The following is a 20000-nucleotide window of genomic DNA, read 5'->3' on the forward strand; positions in this document are numbered from 1 at the left end:
AGCACATACGTTTGGAATTATATTTAACCATGCAATAGGACAATAGCACACTGTGTGCTGACTTGTATGATGTGCTACTTTGAATGATGTTAAATGATGAAAAACACATTTGAATTGGATTTAACATAACTGCAATGTAACTACTGTAGATGTTGATGTCCATGTTTTTTTTTTTGTTTCCTATGCGTGTAGGTAAGGAGCGTAATCGTCTAAGCTTGCTGACCTCCCCTAAGGAGTCTCGCGCAGGGGTGAAGGGGCACTGCCCACTGCCGGGCCCCGAGACACTGGCCATGGTGGAGGGCATGGCCCACCGGCTGCTGAGCGAGGACGAAGCGGCCGCCATCATGAGGCACTGCCGACGGGTGAGTCGAGAGAGAGTCTGGACAGGACTCGCACGTGAGGGAACCAAGCTGCACTATTTGGTGGCACTCACCAGTGATTGGTTAAAGAATCATTTAAAAGGAATCATCAATTCTTTTTCGGAGTCAGTCGTGAGAGACTGTAGATGATTCACTTGGAATGTGGAGGGTAGCTGCCTGAAGGAGCTGAGGAGGTAGCACCAATTCATTCAACTCAAAATCGTTTGTTTCCTTACTCAAAATTGACTTGCCTCATGTGCAACACCTTGAGCACTGACCAATAAAAGGGGAAAAAAAACCTAGAAATGGCATAGACTGCAAGCAGCTAAACATTTCATTCTGCTGTAATGTCTGCCATAACAACAACAACAACAACAACAACAACTTACTGTATAAAGCCGGTTAATTTGCTCACAAGTGTAATTCCCTCCACATCAATAGCAGCAGTACCAAAGATCATTCTCTAATCTCTATCAAGTGGCCGATCTCAAGAGCTGAGGTCATTCAATCCAGCCCTGTACAATAGGACAAAGAGTCAGTCTGCATGTGTGTGGAGAGAGGCTGGAGTAGAACATGAGGTGAAGAGGGTGTGTGTGCGTGTCCAGAGAAGAACACTTGCACTGTCTGGCCCCCAAAGTCTGTGTGTGTGTGTGTGTGTGTGTGCGTGTGTGTGTGTGTGGCTGATTGAGTGATCAACGTGTCTGCTGGCTTCACTCACAAAAGGCGGCTTTGCGCTGCCATTTATGATTAGGATCAAATGTTCCGGATCATTTGATCCCTCCCCTGTCTCCCTGCAGATCACACACACACTCACAGACACACACAAACACAAACAAATGCAGACACACACACACACACACACACAAAGAGAGAGAGAGAGAGAGAGTGAGAGAGAGACACACACACACACACACACACACACACTCCACTTGGCCGGATGGAGAGAGATCGGTTCGCACAGTGGGCCGGCCCAAGAGTCTCATAAAATATTAGGAGTCATTCTCACGGAGAGAACAATAACCAGGCCAAGCTGCCATGCAGCCACTTAGGAGCCCTGAAGAATAGCGGCTCTCCTATTAAGCAGTGTAAAACACCACTCATCCACAGGGGCCGGATCAATGGACAGGCTCATTATCACGCGATAAGGATATGATGAGAGGTCCTGTGAGGGCAGCAGGTTAACACTGTCTGTCTGTTTATGTGTGTGTGTGTGTGTGTGTGTGTGTGTGTGTGTGTGTGTTTAAAGGTCACATATTATATTTTTCATCGCTTTTATGCATGTGCAGTGTTTGGGTACCTGGATGGCTGTCAATCCAAAAAATACTGAAATAACAAAACCCATTCGTTTGTTTATGGTCTGGGAGTTAGGTGTGGGATCATGTGATTCAGTGAGAAGAGGATGAGGCAGTTTATCTATCAACTTTTATTCAATAAATCCAATCCAATTCAAATCAAATGAATAAAACCACCTCAATCTGGACAAAGTCTCTGCTCACGACTGAAGAACAAAACTGCAAAAGTAAGCTTTTATCGCGCAAGCTCAGGACCTGTTACCAAAATGTCGAAACGAAGCCATCGTGCAATATGTTTGTGTTTGTAGAGAAACAGGAAGACAAACAGGGTGCTCTGAGTGGAAGACAAACAGTGTGGTCCTTCTTCCTTTTGGTATTTTGACCAAAGCACTGTATGACAATGATGTTTTATAAAGACCTCAAGAAACTATTTGAAATTGTGGAAAACGGGCGAACATCCATAAATCCATGGTATATACATGGTGTTGCTAAGTATATGTGTGTGTGTGTGTGTGTGTGTGTGTGTGTGTGTGTGTGTGTGTGTGTGTGTGTGTGTGTGTGTGTGTATGTAGTATGTCTCGGAGAGAGTCGTGGAGGACTTGGTGCGCCCCCTCCTGGCCATTCTGGATAGGCCAGAGAAGTTGCTGTTGCTCCGGGAGATCAGGTGAGCTGAGCAGGAAGAGGAGGGTTGAAGGATGGGCAGTGGAAGACTGCCTCCCTGCCATACATAAAATATATGCACATACATACAAAACCATTTTAATACCATATTAACTGCCCCCGTGTATTAACCTCATAGCTGAAGAAATTTTACAAAATCAACGTATAAGCCGCGAATGAAATTACGGTACATACTGTACATACTCTACACTTCCCTTAAAGAATATACATACACATTTGCTCATGAAGCAAAGATGTTTTGTGAACCAGGTGCGGAAATGTAAATGTAAGTATACGCACAAATTTTTTTTTTCTCCAATTTAGAGCACTTCTTCCTCCTTCTGATGCTGCTCAGTTTGACAGCATGGTAGTGCCATTTGAACTGGAGGCCTATGAGATCCTCAAGAGTCGCTCTGGTGAGAAGGGAACTCCTTCTAGAAGTCATTGCCACTCACACATACATTGACAAATACAAAGCAAACACACACACACACACACACACACACACACACACACACACATTCAAGAACACACACATAGGTTAGAGGTCAGAAAAGTAAAAGTGAGCTCACATAGCGGGAGTGTATGTCTGAATGATGAACGTGGGTGGTGTGTGTGTCTGTGTGTGTGTGTGTGTGTGTGTGTGTGTGTGTGTGTGTGTGTGTGTGTGTGTATGATGTCATAATGAATAATGAATGTTGATATTGCTCCTTCAGTGAGATCACCAGCTCTGAGATCCCCTCGGCCTGGAGGGACTCCACGACGCCACCTCATAACTCCTATACCAGGTAAGTGTGTGTGTGTGTGTGTGTGTGTGTGTGTGTGTGTGTGTGTGTGTGTGTGTGTGTGTCTTTTAACAAAACATGTATAAGTATCTTATAACAAAAACATTTGTGACAAATACTTATTGCTTTGTCTATAATTCATTTTTATCTCTCCCTCTTGGGCCCCCCTAAGAGTGATACTGAATAACCAGAAAATGTAGCCTCCCACTCTCTCCATCAAACACACACACACAGACACACACACACACACACACACACACTCCCTCCTACACACACACACACACACACACACACACACACACACACACACACACACACACACACACACACACACACACTCCCTCCCACACACACACACTCCCTCCTACACACACACACACACACACACACACACACACACACACACACTCCCTCCTACACACACACACACACACACACACACAAATACCCTCCTCCTGGAGTTTCATGACCCAAAAACTGAGTGCATGACTGCTAGAGCTGCATACTTAACACTGCAAATATCCTGATGCTGACATTTAATCTGTCCCTGTGCTCCCACGCACATGCCTGTTTCCACGGTAATCCCTCTCTGAGCCTCTGTGTCTGTTGGGGCAGCAGCACAGTCATCCCATAATGAGCGCGTTCATTGGGGCGGTCTCCACAAGTCAGGCATGAGGGATGATGACTAAAGTCATTTATGGGAGGTCTCAGTAGAACCGCATCGCTAAATAGCCTCCTAAAGGCCAGGGCGCCCTGGTGACGAAAGACCACACAACGCAGCCTTCCTTTTATTGCTGACCTTTGACCTTTGACCGACGGGAGGCGACAGTAGTGAATGTTTGTGTATTGTGTAGTTGGGACTCATGTGAGAGGTTGTTATATGCTCAAGAGGAAATCTGTGTAGTTGCATATCTACTATAAGAATAACCCAATAACCCAATCATAACCAGTGTAAGACTTTCTAGACCTATCACCTGATTTTTGTGTGTATTTTGTGTGTATTTTTGGGCATGTGTGTGTGTGCGTGTGTGTGTGCGTGTGTGTGTGTGTGTGTGTGTGTGTGTGTGTGTGTGTGTACAGACTACCGGGGTGGTTTCCAGCTGCAGCCGACCCAGGACGCCGAGCGAGAACGCCACCTGTTGGACGAGCTGGAGCGTCTGCGTGTGTCCAGCCTCCAGATGGGCCGGCTGCCCCCGTCGCGCCCCTTCACCCCGCTGCTGGACGTCCACGTGGACGCCTACACCACGCCCACCTCTATCCTCCGCTCGCGTTCGCCCAGTCCCGCTCCCCCCAACTGGCTGCTCGCCGAGTCGCCCCACAGCACCACTGCCAAGCGCAGCCGCTCCTCCCAGAGAAGAGACAATGGTTCGCCCCGCTCCCGAGAGCCCAGCGACAGGGGAGAGGCCACTTCCCGTGAGCGGGGGAGGTCGCCCTACCGGAACGGCAACGGCAGGATGGACAGGGAGGAGGCGATGAGCGGTAACGGGACGGAGGACACGAGGCATGTGAGCGCCCCGCGTCACAGCAGACCCCCCCTGGCACAGGTGTTTGCCCCCCAGGAGGGTCTGCGGCCCTCCGATCGCTGCCCGTCCGCAGGTAGACTCGGCGGCGCGCACGTGAACGGTCACGCTCGCTCCGTACAGAATGGACACCACGACAGCAGCCCCCGGGTGCAGGAGTATGAGCTCACTACTGTCTCCATATCCAAGACCAAACAATCTCTGGGTGAGTGTAGCCGCAGCTAGCTAGGACACAACAACCAGGTTTAAAACACCACATTCAAAACATCACACTCATTACGTTCATGAATGCTTTCACCATTCAAAGTCACATAATGTAGTGGGCAGACGACCCCCAAGACACCTCAATCCACTGTAATGCCTTAGACAGTACTCTCCATTAGCGGAGATGGCTATTTAGTCAAGCTGTTCCTGATGTTGTAGACTTTTTTTTAAGTATATTTTTTGGGGGGGTTTTGTCTTTTTTTAGACAGGACATTGAAGAGTGACAGGAAGTAAGTGGGAGAGAGAGATGGGGTGGGAGTCGGGAAATGACCGCAGGTCCGATTCGAACCTGGGTCCCCGTGGGCACTCAGACCCGTATATGGTACGGGCACTGCAGTCAATGTTGTAGACTTTTAAAAGCTCTCTGTAATTGTAATGGCCGTACTGGGGTCTGACCAGTAGAGGTCAGTGAACAAAAGAATCACTGAAGCAGACTAGGGTATATGTCTGACACGCAGAGCAGCAGAGAAGAGCTGATAAAAGCATGTAGAGTGTGTGAGAGAGAGAAAGAGAGAGAGAGAGAGAGAGAGAGAGAGAGAGAGATGTGGGAGAGATGTGGGAGAGATGTGGGTTAGCTCTTAATAGTAATTGGTGGAGAGGAGAGATGGGTGTAATTAAGGGAGAGAGGCTTCGTATGAAACATAATCCCCTCTGATAAAATGCTGAAGTACAGTCTGGCATGCTTTTTTTAAACACACACGAACACACACACACACATACATACACACACATACACTTACATATGCACACACACATACACATACTCACACACACACACACACACAGAGAGAGAGTAGTGTGCTTTTTCATGGGAAAATAAGTTCCTGGCGCGGCCCACTACCTCTGGCTGAGAGAGGATGGTAATCGCTGGGCTTTTCGCCCAATTACCTGAAATTCCTCTAAAGCTACAGTACATGACCCACAAACCACGCTAGAGACTCCTCCATCCTGGCCTACTCCACGTTAAAGGAACACGCCACCCAATGTCAGTAGTAATATATGAAGAGTTCAGATGCAAAACCCTCTAAATCCGTCTGACCACTTTTCTTTTAAATGAGCATTTAAATTCAGTCTCCTATAGGTTTTTGCCTATAAATTGATATTTCAGACCAGGAAAGGAGTGGTATTTAGTGGGTTTAGAAGTTAAATTATTTGATTAGCGTATACTATGTGTGGAGAGCATCCCCTCACCATCTTTATCTCATTTTTGACATAGGTGGCATTTAGAGGCTTTTGCATCTGAACCCTTCATATGTTCTTAGGGACCGTTCGGTATTTATGGAATGGACCACCGGAAGAAAATAGGGGAGGGTCATGTCTTTTTATTCTTTGTTGAGGGGAGGGTCACCCAACTTTTTTTAGTCTAGGAGGGGGGGTCACCCAACTTTTGTATTCATGAAAACAGCAACATTTCAAAGTGGCCTGTTTGGTGCATATTTTTCCATGTAGCTCTCAGTCTCAGTCTTCACACTTCGGGCGTCCCTCTCTGCACACCACGTTTACCCCTCATTTCTTTCTTTCTTGAAGAGTAGCAAGATAAAAGCCTCGCGCTGCGGCTTTCGTAGAGACTCAATGGAGACTGAGGGACATCTAGGCACTAGCAAAGGTTCTAGAGGGAATGTGATTTCTGGCGCCATATTACGTTCTCTTTCGTTCCATAGCTGTTAACATTGAACATTGAAAATAAGGGAGATGCCACAGGTTTCTCACCCAAAATACGGGAAAATGTCAACATTCGTCCCCATTAATGTCGGAAGGGTTGCAGTTGTAGCAACAAAGTAGCCTACTTTATTCACGCCTAAGAGCCTATATTACAGTAATTTGGTCAACTTTACACAGCCCTAAAAAGGCTACATTTACCTTTGGCTTACTTTTAGTATACCGTGTAACGTTAAACAGCGTGCATGCTTAACATTAGTAAAGCATACTTGTGCTTCATTCATCCACATCCAGCTCCTAATGTTTTGACAAGCATATCTACCAATTGACCTTGTTCCTGCCCAATCTCTAGCTTTGCTGTCTCCATCCTTTCTGTTTTTGTTGCTTGCAAAAATATATAGTATTTATTGGTAACCAGCAACAAGTGCAATTTGTTAATTGCTGTCATTCTCTCTCCTGCGCAAACAAAAATGTGTTATGTTCCAAGTAGCCTAGTGCGTAATTCTGCTTCATAAAGTTGAACAAATTTGGTTATTTCACAGAAAAATATAAATAGCCAGTTTATGGTCTACAGTGCAGAGTTGGTAAGTTATGGTAGGCCAACTTGGAGTGAACATACAAACAGGTGAAATTCTTTCTCTAGTAGCTGAGTAGCCTGGCCAGGTGCGCACGTAGACATACGGCCGAACACTATGCAAGCGCCATAGTGCTATTGCGCCACGCATTGTAGTTCTCCTGTTTATTCGCTTGGAAAATCTCCACGTTTCATGTTGTGTAACCTTACACATTTGTATCAACTACTCGTGCAACTGTATTTAAGTAGGGAAAACGTGGATGTTTTTGATTACTGCCATCTTCCTCCCTCTATGGCTACGTCTGAGCCCGCTAGCATAGCAACATGCTAACACATTCACGCCGCACACAAGAGCGTTTGAGTGCACGTACCAACACGGGAGAGGTATGACTCAACTCGTGAAAGTTAAGGTAAGAACATATATTACTACTGACATTGGGTGGCGTGTTCCTTTAACATGAAACAGCCTATTGTTACACTACAGAAATGTTATATGTGGAGGGTAATGTGAATCTTTGGGTCATCTGAGGGACATGTATCACAGTAACACCTGTGATTTACTTTTCAGTGCTTTAGGCAAGTTTAGGCAAGAAGGAGTTAGCTCTCCATTTTGAGTTGTAGCAGTATACATATCTATGTCTTCTCTTTTTGAAGTACCAAATAACTGATATTCTACCTTGTCCTGGTCTTGTTCCACTCCTCCTTCTCCTCCTCTCCTGTTTTCATATCTCCTCCTCCCCCATTCTCTCCTGTCCTGCGTGTGTTACTCTGTCTCCCTCTCTGCCCCACCCCCCACCTTCATGGTCCCCAGGCATCAGCATCTCTGGTGGGATGGAGTCTCGAGTGCAGCCCATGGTGAAGATTGAGAAGATCTTTCCCGGCGGAGCTGCCTCAGGCAGTCCAGTGCTGAAGGTACCACAGAGAACCCTTACACCTTACACTTTCCCACAGAAATGAAGTCCACACGTACAAATGAAAAAAAACATTTTTTTTACGGGGTATGAAAAGTACTTCATGGAACCTTTTTACGGGTATGAAAAGTTCCACTTCCAAGAGGTTAAGGTGAGGTTAAAAAAGCTGTTGTTTTTACTCGCCTTGAAGAGAAGAGCAGGTTTGCATTAAAAAAGTGTCAACAGGACACACACACACACACATACACAAACACCACTCTCATTTGAGGTGACCTTAAAATAGTGTGCCACAGCATCTCACCTCTTTGTCCTGCTCTCGCAAAGTGTAAGTGATTGGATGGACCTTTTCTTCCCTCCCCACACTTCCGTCTATTCTTCCCACTAATTTCTGTTTCCTGTTTCTCGGCGGTCCCCTTCGGTCTCCGAGGACAACGGCTCTCTGTGTTAGTGACCTCTGACCTCTGGGTTTCCTTAGCAGGTGATACCCACAGGTGCTCCTCCTGAGCCACACAAAAGGCCTGCTTCATTAAATAAACATTTTTACACTTTCTACATTTAACGACCAAGGAAATTCCCCACATGGAGGGCACAGTGTGTATCTGTGTGTGTTTGTGTGTGTTTGTGTGTATGCAGCTGCAATTTCTATATTTGCACCAGTGACATTTCATGAAAATTGTTTTTGATGGTTGTTTAATTCGGACACTGAGCTTTTGTTATGCTGTTGTTTACTGTGTGTTTGCCTGTAAACACTACAGTACCATGTGCTTCACTCTGAAGCAGTTGCATCCATCAAGAATGCCACTTTGGCGTTTACCCTTGGTGGTGCTCTGCTTTATGCTTTTCTATGGTCTGTGCCATTGTATTGTGGATGCGTGATTTCTCAGTTTGAAACAAGCTTGGTCTGTGTTTGAACCTGCTTCCAGTTTGGTGTTGCATAGCCTTTTGATGGTGTGTAGATATGAGTAGATATGTTATGAGTTTTGCTGTTTTCACAAAATGCTCCCCCACCCATATTGGACTGTGTGCCTACCTGGTACTAATGTTAAAAAGCCTCCCTTCCACTATACCTCATTACCTGGGATAGGACCAGTTCAGGCTCCAGCCCTCTGTTGCCTGGGTTATGACTGCTGCTCAATGACCAGCTCGCTGAGTCCAGACAGGAGGCCGGCTGTGGGATTGAGTAGCTCGAGGCCATGCATGATTGATGGGCCTGTTGCTGACCCGGGGCAACAAATGTATTGCTTTTGTCAACGGCTCTGAACAATCAGGTGCTACTTTGTGTCCAAGCTTTCCCTATTAAGAAGACACAGACTCGGACATCTAGTCTTACCACAGAAGTGCAGGTGTAGTGAACTGGGCGCTGTTCTTTGGCAAGAAAGACACCTGGAATATGTGGTTTTACAGAATATTTGTAAGAGTGTGTCCCCATGCTTTTAGGTCATTTCTTGCTACACCATCACATGCACACAGTTGTGTTGTACACACATATGAACACACACACACACACACACACACACACATACATACATCAACACACACACACACTTCTATCCACCTCAGTTTTAAGCAGTAAGTTTATCTTATATTAAGGGCAGCTCTTTGAATAATGCATGGCAGGAGATGGGTTTCAGCACAATCAGACGTATAATCATACTCTCTGTGATCTCATCACTACAGTATGTGTTTAAGCAGTGTGTGTGTGTGTTTGTGTGTGTCTGTGTTTGTTTGTGTGTGTGTGTGTGAGTGTGTGTGTGTGTGGTTAGATGTAAGGCCCTCTCTCATAGATAACAATGGTAGTCACCTGCTACACGTAGCTCCCAAGATCTGACCTGTAGTACAGGGTCAACGTCTCAGGATCCATATGTGTTTCTATGTGTGACTCTCTGTGTGTGTGTGTGTGTGTGTGTGTGTGTGTGTGTGTGTGTGTGTGTGATGTCCCAGGCTTGCTTGTGCATCAACTACCACCTACTGTATCAGGTGACAGCCTTTCCCTTCTACGCTCGGATCAGCTCGAGTTACACACACTCACACTCCCTCCCACACACACGCTTGAGAGATCAGGTATGGTGTCTGATCAGCTGTGTGTGTGTGTGTGTGTGTGTGTGTGTGTGTGTGTGTGTGTGTGTGTGTGTGTGTGTGTGTGTGTGTGTGTGTGTGAGTGTGTGTGTGTGTGTGTGATGTCATCATGCACCCTGTTACTCAGCACAGGCCTTCTGACTTTCTACTTGTGTTTGAAAAGTCACCCTCACACCTCTACGGCCTGGCTGAGCAACACACATTCTCAAGCTTGTATCTGTCTTGTTGTTGGTATATCTAGCTCTCTTTGAGTAGGTGTAGGTGTGTGTGTGTGTGTGTGTGTCAGAGATACAGAATGTGTTTGGGAAGGATATCCAGAGATGGACAGAGTTTGTGTGTGACTGGGGAAGTGTTGATGGGACAAGCGCGTGGGCGCTATCAGCATGGGATGTTAACAAACTTCCTGTACCCCTGCTCTCACTGATAGCAGCATATCCATACAGCAGCCCACTCTGTGTGTGTGTGTGAGTATGTGTGTGTGTGTGTGTGCGTGTGTGTGCGTGCGTGCGTGCGTGCGTGTGTGTGTGTATGTGTGTGTGTGCGCGTGTGCATGTGTGTGTGTGCGTGTGTCCATCCGGTATGGTCCCACCGCGCTAAGCTCCTTATCACGGTGTCCTTAGAGACAGGGAGAGGTGTGTCTGGATCAAGCAGCCATGTTTCTTAGGTCAGCAAACATTCCTTAGTGGCTGCGCTCAAATAAGTACTCTCTTAACTCCGCACCACACCACAGGCAGACACAGCCAAAACCCACAGGCATCGATGCTTCTGTCAGCCACGTGCCTTTACCAAAATGTCAGAACCCACTCGGAACACTGAGTTCAGTGTCAGTGTATTCCAACCAATAGGTGCGGCCTACTATGTGAGACGTATCATAACATGCAAGGAGTCATTTTGGTTTTGGACAATGAACTGACATGATTTTAAAAAGTAGATACCAATAGCTACGGATTATTAGGATCTTAAAAGTGCATATACACTTTCCGCTCAAAGGTCAAGTCATGTATATCTCAAAGGTCAAGACTGTATATGTGTGTGTCCATGTATGAATATGTATCTCTATGTGACTTGTGTGTAAGACACAGAACACAGACCCACGTGTCTTGTTTGGGCATGGCATTAACCCCAGGAACCTCTACCATGAGAGACAGAGAGCGAGTGAGCAAGCGAGCTGTTGAGACCTCTGTCTGTCTGTCTGTCTGTCAGCTTCACCTCTCCCTGCTCAGCCCCCTGAGAACAGTATCTATAAGCCTCTGCTACGTCCCTCTGCTAGATCTCGTTAAGGATGCAACCACAGATCCATTAATCTTCTTTCCGCAGACACCTCATCATCCCTCTCCTCTCCTCTCCCTCCTGCGCTTCCCTCCTCCTCCTCTCCCTCCTCCTCCTCCTCCTCCTCCTCCTTGCTTCCTCCTCCCCTCCCTCTGCTGAACCCCCGCGCTCCAGAGGAGAAGTCCCTCACTGGGCTTTACAGTAATTAGATAGTCTAGCTTTAATTACACATATTGAGTGCCTGGATAAGAGAGCTGTGTGTGTGTTTATATGTACATATAAACACACACACACACACACATACGCGAGTGTATGTGTGGATCATAACCATGGCTAGTATCTATCAAAAGTTGACAGTTGATTAAGTGATATATGTTATCAACTTGTGCGACGACACTGTGTACTCCTTCCTGTTCATCTCATCCACAAATCAGTGTGCAGATCACACTCTCAGATAAATAGCAAAAATGTTTACTTATTTACTCACTCAAGTACAATCCAGTCATATATTATTTATTTTAAATAACAATTCTGCCAGGGATTGTCTGTAGTAATCCTGTCCGTGTAAGACCTATCATGATGCATTTGAAAGCAACCTGAGACTAGATCATGATATCTTTGGAAGATTAAACGTTCCTTTTCAAAATGACTCATAATACTATGAACACACTGACTAATCTGTTCTCCAGTTAAATGGATTTGGATAGCCGCATTGTGGTGAGCCAGAAAAATGGTTTGGCACACGGTAGGTAGCCATCTCTCTAGTATGGCATTGATACCGGAAAGTACACACACACAAATATGCACGCATACAGACACGCTCACCAATAGAAGAGAGGAGCACAAAGTCTTAAATTTTTATATATATATAAAAATATTTAAATTGCTAAAATTATATTTTATGGAATACTGGGACTAGTTGGCTTGTGTGTACTTTGCAATCAATGTATTATGTAAAATGTCATCAAGTCGTCTTGAAAATGACGAAGAAGGTTGAATTGAGAGCATAACTAATAAATTAGGATAACTATACATTAATTTATCAGTACTGCACCTCTAAGTTTCTCACAGAAACTATGACTCATTCGCCTGTCTCCACTGTCTGCCCAAATGGATGGCCGGTATTGGTTCCCAGAGTTCCACAGCAGAGCTGGACCGCGGAGTCGGCATGCAGAGTTCAGGGTCTGTAGGAAGAAGTGTGTGTGTGTGTGTGTGTCATTTCGAGTGCATAGGATAGTAGCTGTGAAGGGCACACATGTGAACAGGGTCGCTTTGTGTGTGTGTGTGTGTGTGTGTGTGTGTGTGGTGCATGTAGAGGAAGGGTGTACGATACAGGCTCTGCAACAGGTGTTTCCTCAGGGACTGTGTGTGTGTGTGTGTGTGTGTTGTCTTGTGCAATGCTTTGATTAAATCTCGTTATATCCTCATGTGCTTCTGAAATGACGTGAACGTTTGATTTGTGAACGTTTGTGGGTGTATGTTTATCCTGTTATGTGTTGTTTATTTTGTTATGTGTTGCTCTTGTGTACTGCCAACCCAAATAAGTTTGTGTGCATGCGTGCGCACGTGTGTGTGTGTGCATGTGTATTATTGTATGTGTCTACAGTATATACATTTGTGTTGAGGTGTGTGTGCTTCCCCGACCTTGAGTGTGTGGGGTGAGCGTGTCCTCCATTGGTCCAGCATAAATAACTTTTGCCTGGGGGCCTCTCAGTAGGTCTGCCACAGGCCCTGGCAGATTTATGCCCTCGGCCTGATGCTCTACATCACAGCCAGGGGAGGCACACCGAGAGAGGAGGAAAAAGAAAGGGATGGCTGATTAAAGAGTGCAGGGGAGAAAAGGATGGCCTGATGAATTTCTATGCGAGAGAAAAAAGAGCAATTAATCAGCTGTGATGAATACACAGATAAGAGGGGGAGAGGATAGGGTGCACAGTCCTCTGTGTGTGTGTGTGTGTGTGTGTGTGTGTGTGTGCGTGTGTGTGTGTGTGCGCGCCACATACATGTGTGTGTGAGAGAGAGAGAGAGAGTTATCTGCATTCATCAATCTGCAGGTCAATACAGAAGGAACAAATAGAGCAATTTATCTGGAACCAACAGTGTTGAATTCCAAAGATGGCTCCAATATACACTGTTACATCACCCAGAATCCTTTATGTTTATACAGCTTCCTGCTTCTATTGATGAAATCAGTATCAACATTCAAATCCACACACATGCGCGTGCGCACACACGTGCACACACACATTTGCTGAGAAAGAGGAAATGGTCTTTGACTTTGACTGTGCAAAAAGTACACATAGTTTGTTAAGCATACACAAACCTATGCACAAACCCTCTCTCACATACTCACATTCTCTCTGGAGCATACACACACACGCACACACACACACACACACACACACACACACACACACACACACACACACACACACTGCTTCCAGGGTTGTTTTAATGGTCCCTGTTAATCCTTTGGATGAAGGGGGCATTTCTTTCCATTTCACTGACACTGAAGAAAAGACCCTGTGTGAGGACTATGATGTCAGAACAGAAGGTTTCTGCATGTATTTCTACTTTGGGTCTACAGTAATTTACACACACGTGTGTGTGTGTGTGTGTGTGTGCGTTCACACTCCACAGGCTGGTTATGAGCTGGTGTCAGTGGACAGGGAGTCCCTTCAAGGCGTCTCTCACCAGCACGCAGTGGACACCATCCGGAGAGCATTCAGCAACAAGGCCCAAGACCCCATGCAGCTCGTGGTGAAGGTCCCCAAAGGCCCCCAGGACTGACCAGCTCAGCTCAGCCCCCGGCAACCGCTTATCGCCCGCTCAGAGGTGCAGGGTCTGGGTAGACATGGGGGGGAGAAAGGAAGTCCCTCTCAGAAGGTGTCAAGGACTTTGGTGTCAATGACCCTAGGAGAGCCAGGCTGCCTTTACCTATGAAAACTGTCCCCAGGAAAACAGACGGCATGGTCTACACGGGCCATTAGAGCACCAAGAAGGGAAGCAGCCACTAGTGGACACCTCGACTAGTGGACACCTCGGCTTCACCATTTGAGTTTCTATAATCTCACAAGGCTCCTTAAATAAATCTACTGTGCAACCTATACCTGTATCAGAATTACAAATGGGAGTTATGATGGCAATGTCTGTCTAAGGTGCTGCTTACTGCATAGCACTAGAACTATCTCAACTAGATCCCAAAGACTCATTCATATATCTATCTTTATTTTCATTGAAACAGAAACATTGGAATATCAAATGTATTAAATACATTCAAGTATTTCAAAGAAAAAAAAACAATACAAAATAAAACCATACTCCTGTGAGGTATATAGTAAGATAAGTACTTCTAAATGTGCTTTTCTGCTTTCAGAACTTGTCCACTTTAGGAAGTTGTGCATATTTGCAACAAAAACCCGATTTTCTAGTCTCAACATCAGTCTCCAACACTGAATGCCACTTTGGCTGTGTGCTGAGGGAGTGGAGTAAGATGCTCCGGCTCTCTGGAGCCAGTGTGCACACTCACTCACACACACACACACACACATACACACGCGGCATGTCAGTTCACTTCTCGGTCTGACCAGAGGGAGATTACTCTGAGATACGCTATGAGATTTACGCTAAGATTAAGGTTCTGTATTATGTCAAAATTGGTAGTTTGGTTTAGTAAATGTCCAGAGGATTAGGGGCAAATTGCAGCTTTTGCCCCCCCCCCCCTCTCCTGTGGCCTTGGCAGAGGAGCGGGTGTTATGTGGGCTAGCCGGAGCATTTTAGGGCTTGATTGCACAACACTTGGGAGACATTCTGCGGACCTTTCGGGAAATAACCTATTGAAATAAACCTTAATAATAAATACTGTGGTACTCAGGGGCCACATGAGGACACTCTACCAGATAAGCACAAATACAGGCCCCACACACACACACGCACGCACACACACACACTGTACACGGACATGGCCTGGCACAGACACACCACTACCACAGTCAGACAGTAGTGCACACACCCCTGAAGCTGCACAGAGGAACGCACATGGCATGAAAGACACATGTACACACACGTACAAATACACAAATACACACCAGGGCATCACTTCGGTCCAACTCAGTCCACTCCTGTCTAAGGTCAGTTTGCCCTGTACTGCACACACCTCTCTGTCTGCCTTTGCAATGTCTTTGCTCTTTATAGACCAGTTGTGTGATTTTTATGTTCACTTTCACAACAGATAACGCAGCCTCTAGTGCTTCAGCTACCATACAGGCATTGGTTTTACTAAGAGAGAAGGTCTGGTGGAGAGGAGGGTGTACTGTACCATGCATCAGTGGAGACAAAGAGGGTTTTCAATATGTTTAAATACAACAAGTACTGTGCTGATATTCCATAATAAAAGTCCAAGGTACTTGCCTAATAAGATGTTGAGGTGAGTTTTCTTTGGTGAGGTGTTTTGCTTTTGACTAGTTGTCAGAACGCAATAGCTCTAATTTGTTCAGTGCATTGTCATAATGACTAAACTCTTGCAATCTTCTTGGTAAAGAAAAGCCCACAATTCCCCAGAATAGTTTCCAAGGCCTTTATTTAAAAACACAGTATTTTTTTTTTTACAAGAAATGTACAACATGAAAATATACATGAATACCTAGAAACAATGGATTAGGATAGAAACAAGAACACTGATGAAAACACAAGGATATACACAAACAGAAGAAAAAAGAAAAGAAAAGAAAAATGTGGGTTATTTTGGCTTTGGTCTATTCACAGCGGCTACACTTTTTTCCAGATAGATACTTTGCGCAAAAAGACTAAAATATATCACTTTCTACAATTCAATGTTAGGGGTATGTACATATTTAAGATGTGTGATAATGGATATGATTGAAGTGATGGTGACTGGACAGAGTGCATTGCGCTGTGTGAGAAAAAATGATCCCCTGATGGCGATACTCCTGTGATAAAAACAGCACTGTTGTTTTTACTGGGAGCAACTCAAGAGTTAACAGTCTGACCAACATTAAAAAGAATATAGTGCAGGTAAGGACAACCCAACCCCCCCTTTCCAGCATAGTGGCTTATGAATGTCATTGATAGCGTTGGACGCCATCTTCCCAGAACAACAACACTTTGAGTGCTGCTCCTAGCTTTCTCTGCTAAAGCATTAGCGCTAACCTGCTGAGTCGCAGGTCCACTGTTACGTGACTCACAAGGGCACAGGACTGAGCAACTGAATGAGCTAACACACAACCCAACCAGCCATCCACGGGGAGCCCACACAAACAGTGACGGACATTTACCCTGCTGTGCGCGTAATGCACCTGTCACAACACAGCTAGCCTGGTGCGTGTGGTTTATATGTTTAAAAAACACAACTGCTAATGGTGATATGACTGAACACAAAATGGTGACATAGTGGAGGATCAGTTGCAGTAGGCTTGCAGGGGCCACTGAGCCTGTTGGCACAGACACACGACAGTCTGAATGTTCAAAAGGTCCCATTATTTTTGACAAACCATCTGTGACAAATCTTGGAGAGGGATGTAATTTTTTGAGATTTAGAAAGAGCTTTGTCAGCTCGACAAAATATAGGCTTAGTATCCAACTGTTTTTTGATTTACGATTAATAGCATTTGGCCTTATTTAGTTTGACCTAAGCAGAAGAAGCACAAGCCCAAATCCAAATAGAAAAAAAGCACTCCAGGGTAGTTATATCATTCCATTTATACAGATGTTACTAACAGTAACTCAGTCGATAAAAAATGTAAATGTATTACGTCTAAAAACTCAGTCAATAACCAAACGTGTGCAAACATGCCACAGAAAGGAAGCATAAAGACAGTTGCTTGAGCGTCTAGAGACCTTTCCCCTAGAACCTCTGAAACTGAGCCTCCATGCTAAAGAGAGAATGAATAGAGGGTAGAACGCACTGTAGGCCTGCCACACCTACTCACTTGTGTTACCACAAAATAGTTTCCAGGTGCTATATAAAAAAATAGATATCATATATATGTATATAATAATAATTTGTTTTAGCATTATTTCATTTGTTTGCTCATGTATTTGTTTGTTTTGTTTTGTAAAAACACAGAAAAGCAGTTTATATAATATATATATAGATATATCCCTTCTGCTTTTTTTTTTTGTGATCACCTTGAACTACCAGACCAGTGTTTTCACACGCTGCATGCCAACTCTGTATGCATATCCAGGTCACAGACGTAGGATAACTGATGGGAAGGTGTTACCATGACAATACAAGGTTTTACCAGGGTTTCCTTCTCTGGAATCAGAGTGCAGCTGACTCCTGGGTCAGAGCAGGACAATCAGGCCAGGTTACGGATACTCTCTAGAAGTGGAAAAACTGGCTTCGGAAAGTAAAACTCCTACAACATATTTGCTCCAAGCATTCACAAAACCAGTGGATCCTAATTCTAACTCTAACTCCTCCTCCAATGTAGATCAGCTAACTAGTGAAATCCCCTATGTGCCACCTGTAGTGCACACAGGTAGAACCAATACATAGCGGGGCTTTTACTTTCTGCAACTCAAGTGTTCCACTTCTGCCCTCTGAGCCTCAGGGCAGAACTGCTGCCCGGTCCAGTCTGGCCCCCTGCCCCTATAATGACCAGGGCCCCTCTCACTATACTCTAGGATACTGGATCATGCACACATGCATCACAGACAGTGTTATCTGGATACCGAGGTTTTAGAGACACATTATATAGAATAAAGGACAAGCAAAATATAATTTGGGATAGTTTCTTCTCTTTTGAAAGGATCTACATAGAAAAATAAAATTTCTAGATAAAGTGAATAGTATTATCGTGACTAAGGGACAGAGGAGAGGGGAGGGGAGTGGGCATGTTCATCTCATGCTCTGTGTGGAGAGCAGATACAGGTGACAGGATGTCGCTGCAGTCGCGATCTCCACGACTACAAAAGCCTGTGACATTAGTCACCTTTTGTATAAACACCTCCTGTCCTGTGCTTCAAACCACACATCTGAGATGTCAAAGACAGCATACGAAACAATCCCAACAGTCTTTGTGCCTTTTTAGAGGAGAAAAATAAACAAAAAAACAACAGTCTTTGCAAACAGTCGATTTGGTTGAAAAACCACTCATCTTCTGTGATGTCAGTGTTTACGCTGGTGAACAAGAGTGAGAGATAAGAGAGAGTGCATGTGTGTATGTGTGTGTGTGGGGGAAGGGGGGGGTAGGTGGTGTGGTTTCGTAAATGAGATTGCACGGCTAGTCAGTTAGCATCCAGCTGAACTCCCCCACCCCACATCCCTTTAGTGCCTTATTGTGTCTCTGCTAGCATCCACTGATTGGAGAGAGTAACTGTGCAGCGATCGGAGGAAGCTGTTGAGACCTGCTGGAACTGCTAGGTGCTGCTCAGACTCCTGCTACCATCACAAGAGTGCACAAGCAACATCTTCCTACACAGCGCCTGGTCAGCCTGAGTGGACACAGAGACGAAATACAAAGAGTGGCAAAGGTGCTTCTGAGTCTCTGACTTGCAAAAAGAGTTCTAGATAAGTGTTCCTTGAAGCGTAATGATATCATGTAGAGTGAATGCCATCATTAGGCTTTTTCAGCACCGGTGCAGAACTAAGTGAGGTTCTACATTCTAACTGCTGAGTGTTGACAAAGTGTAGAGGCTGGTTTGATCCTTCAACATGTATGTATTGAAAGATATTAGATATTTGTTGGATGACTGTGGCACCACCGAAAAGGTCCAGTGACAGAGATGTGGAGAGATCCAGAGAGGCCTCTGATGGCTCAAGGTCTCCCCTGGTCCCTCAGCACAGGGTGGGGCTACGTGGAGCATGCAAGCAAGGTCCCAGACTTGAGCACCCCACATCACCCCAGCCCACCCCCCCATGTAATTCAGAACATGCTCCTTGGCTACCATGTGACATACAGGACAGGAATAGAAACAGTGATGTCATCCCTGCAAGGAACGATGACTCAGCAAATCTGTGTCCTTCATCCTGACTCTCAGGGTGCAGCTCATTTGGAGAAACAGCTTGAGGGGTGAGGGGGTTGGAGCTCGGCTGTGTGCGATATGACGGTTTGTCTTCAGTGGGATCGGAAGGATTTCAGGAGATCTGTCAGAAGGGGGTTGTGGGGGATGGAAAGTGTGTGTGTGTGTGTGTGTGGGGGGGGGGGGGGGTCTTCAGATCTCTGTGGCAGTGATCTCCTCGAAGTGGATCTCGCCCGCGGTGCCACCGACGCTGCTGCCGCTGCGCATCTCGAACTCCTCCAGGTCGCGGCTCTCTAGCTCCAGGCTGAGCTGGCGCATGACGCGCTCCAGCTCGCGGTTGCGCCGGTACATCTGGATGTAGTTCTGCTGCAGCTGCTTCTGGTAGCGGATGACCTTGTCCTTCTCCTCCTGCCAGACGCGCCGCTCCGTCTCGAAGGCCTCCGTCTGGTCCTCGCTGCGCCGCCGCTCCAGCATCAGCTCCGCCTTCAGGCGGTCCACCTGCTGCCGCAGGCCCTGCACCTGCGCTGCCGGCGCCACCTCCCCGTGACCTTGACCTTGGCCTTGACACTGACCCTGACCCTGGCTCTGCTGGCGCTGCACCTTGGCCTCGTCACTCTCGTAGGCGGCCAGCAGCTGGTCCTCTGA

The 20000-nt window shown here is 45.9% G+C and overlaps 2 protein-coding genes across 2 annotated transcripts in view; one reads left to right on the forward strand and one right to left on the reverse strand.

Moving 5' to 3' along the window:
- Positions 1-14510, forward strand: part of pdzd7a (PDZ domain containing 7a) — a 24863-nt gene extending 10353 nt beyond the window's left edge. Inside the window, exons 9-15 of the mRNA XM_042066692.1 lie at positions 193-362; positions 2224-2315; positions 2636-2727; positions 3028-3099; positions 4177-4821; positions 7925-8025; positions 14010-14510. Coding sequence (XP_041922626.1) covers positions 193-362; positions 2224-2315; positions 2636-2727; positions 3028-3099; positions 4177-4821; positions 7925-8025; positions 14010-14159 — 1322 coding nt within the window. The 3' untranslated portion in view covers positions 14160-14510. The remainder of the gene's footprint in view (positions 1-192; positions 363-2223; positions 2316-2635; positions 2728-3027; positions 3100-4176; positions 4822-7924; positions 8026-14009) is intronic.
- Positions 14511-15931: 1421 nt separating this feature from the next.
- The window catches only part of lzts2a (leucine zipper, putative tumor suppressor 2a), a 72701-nt gene continuing 68632 nt past the window's right edge, over positions 15932-20000 (reverse strand). Inside the window, 1 exon segment of the mRNA XM_042066745.1 lies at positions 15932-20000. This exon segment is cut by the window's right edge and continues 87 nt beyond it. Within this exon segment, the coding sequence (XP_041922679.1) occupies positions 19548-20000 (453 nt within the window). The 3' untranslated portion in view covers positions 15932-19547.

The sequence above is a fragment of the Alosa sapidissima genome, chromosome 16, assembly GCF_018492685.1.
Source record: "Alosa sapidissima isolate fAloSap1 chromosome 16, fAloSap1.pri, whole genome shotgun sequence".
Taxonomy (NCBI): domain Eukaryota; kingdom Metazoa; phylum Chordata; class Actinopteri; order Clupeiformes; family Clupeidae; genus Alosa; species Alosa sapidissima.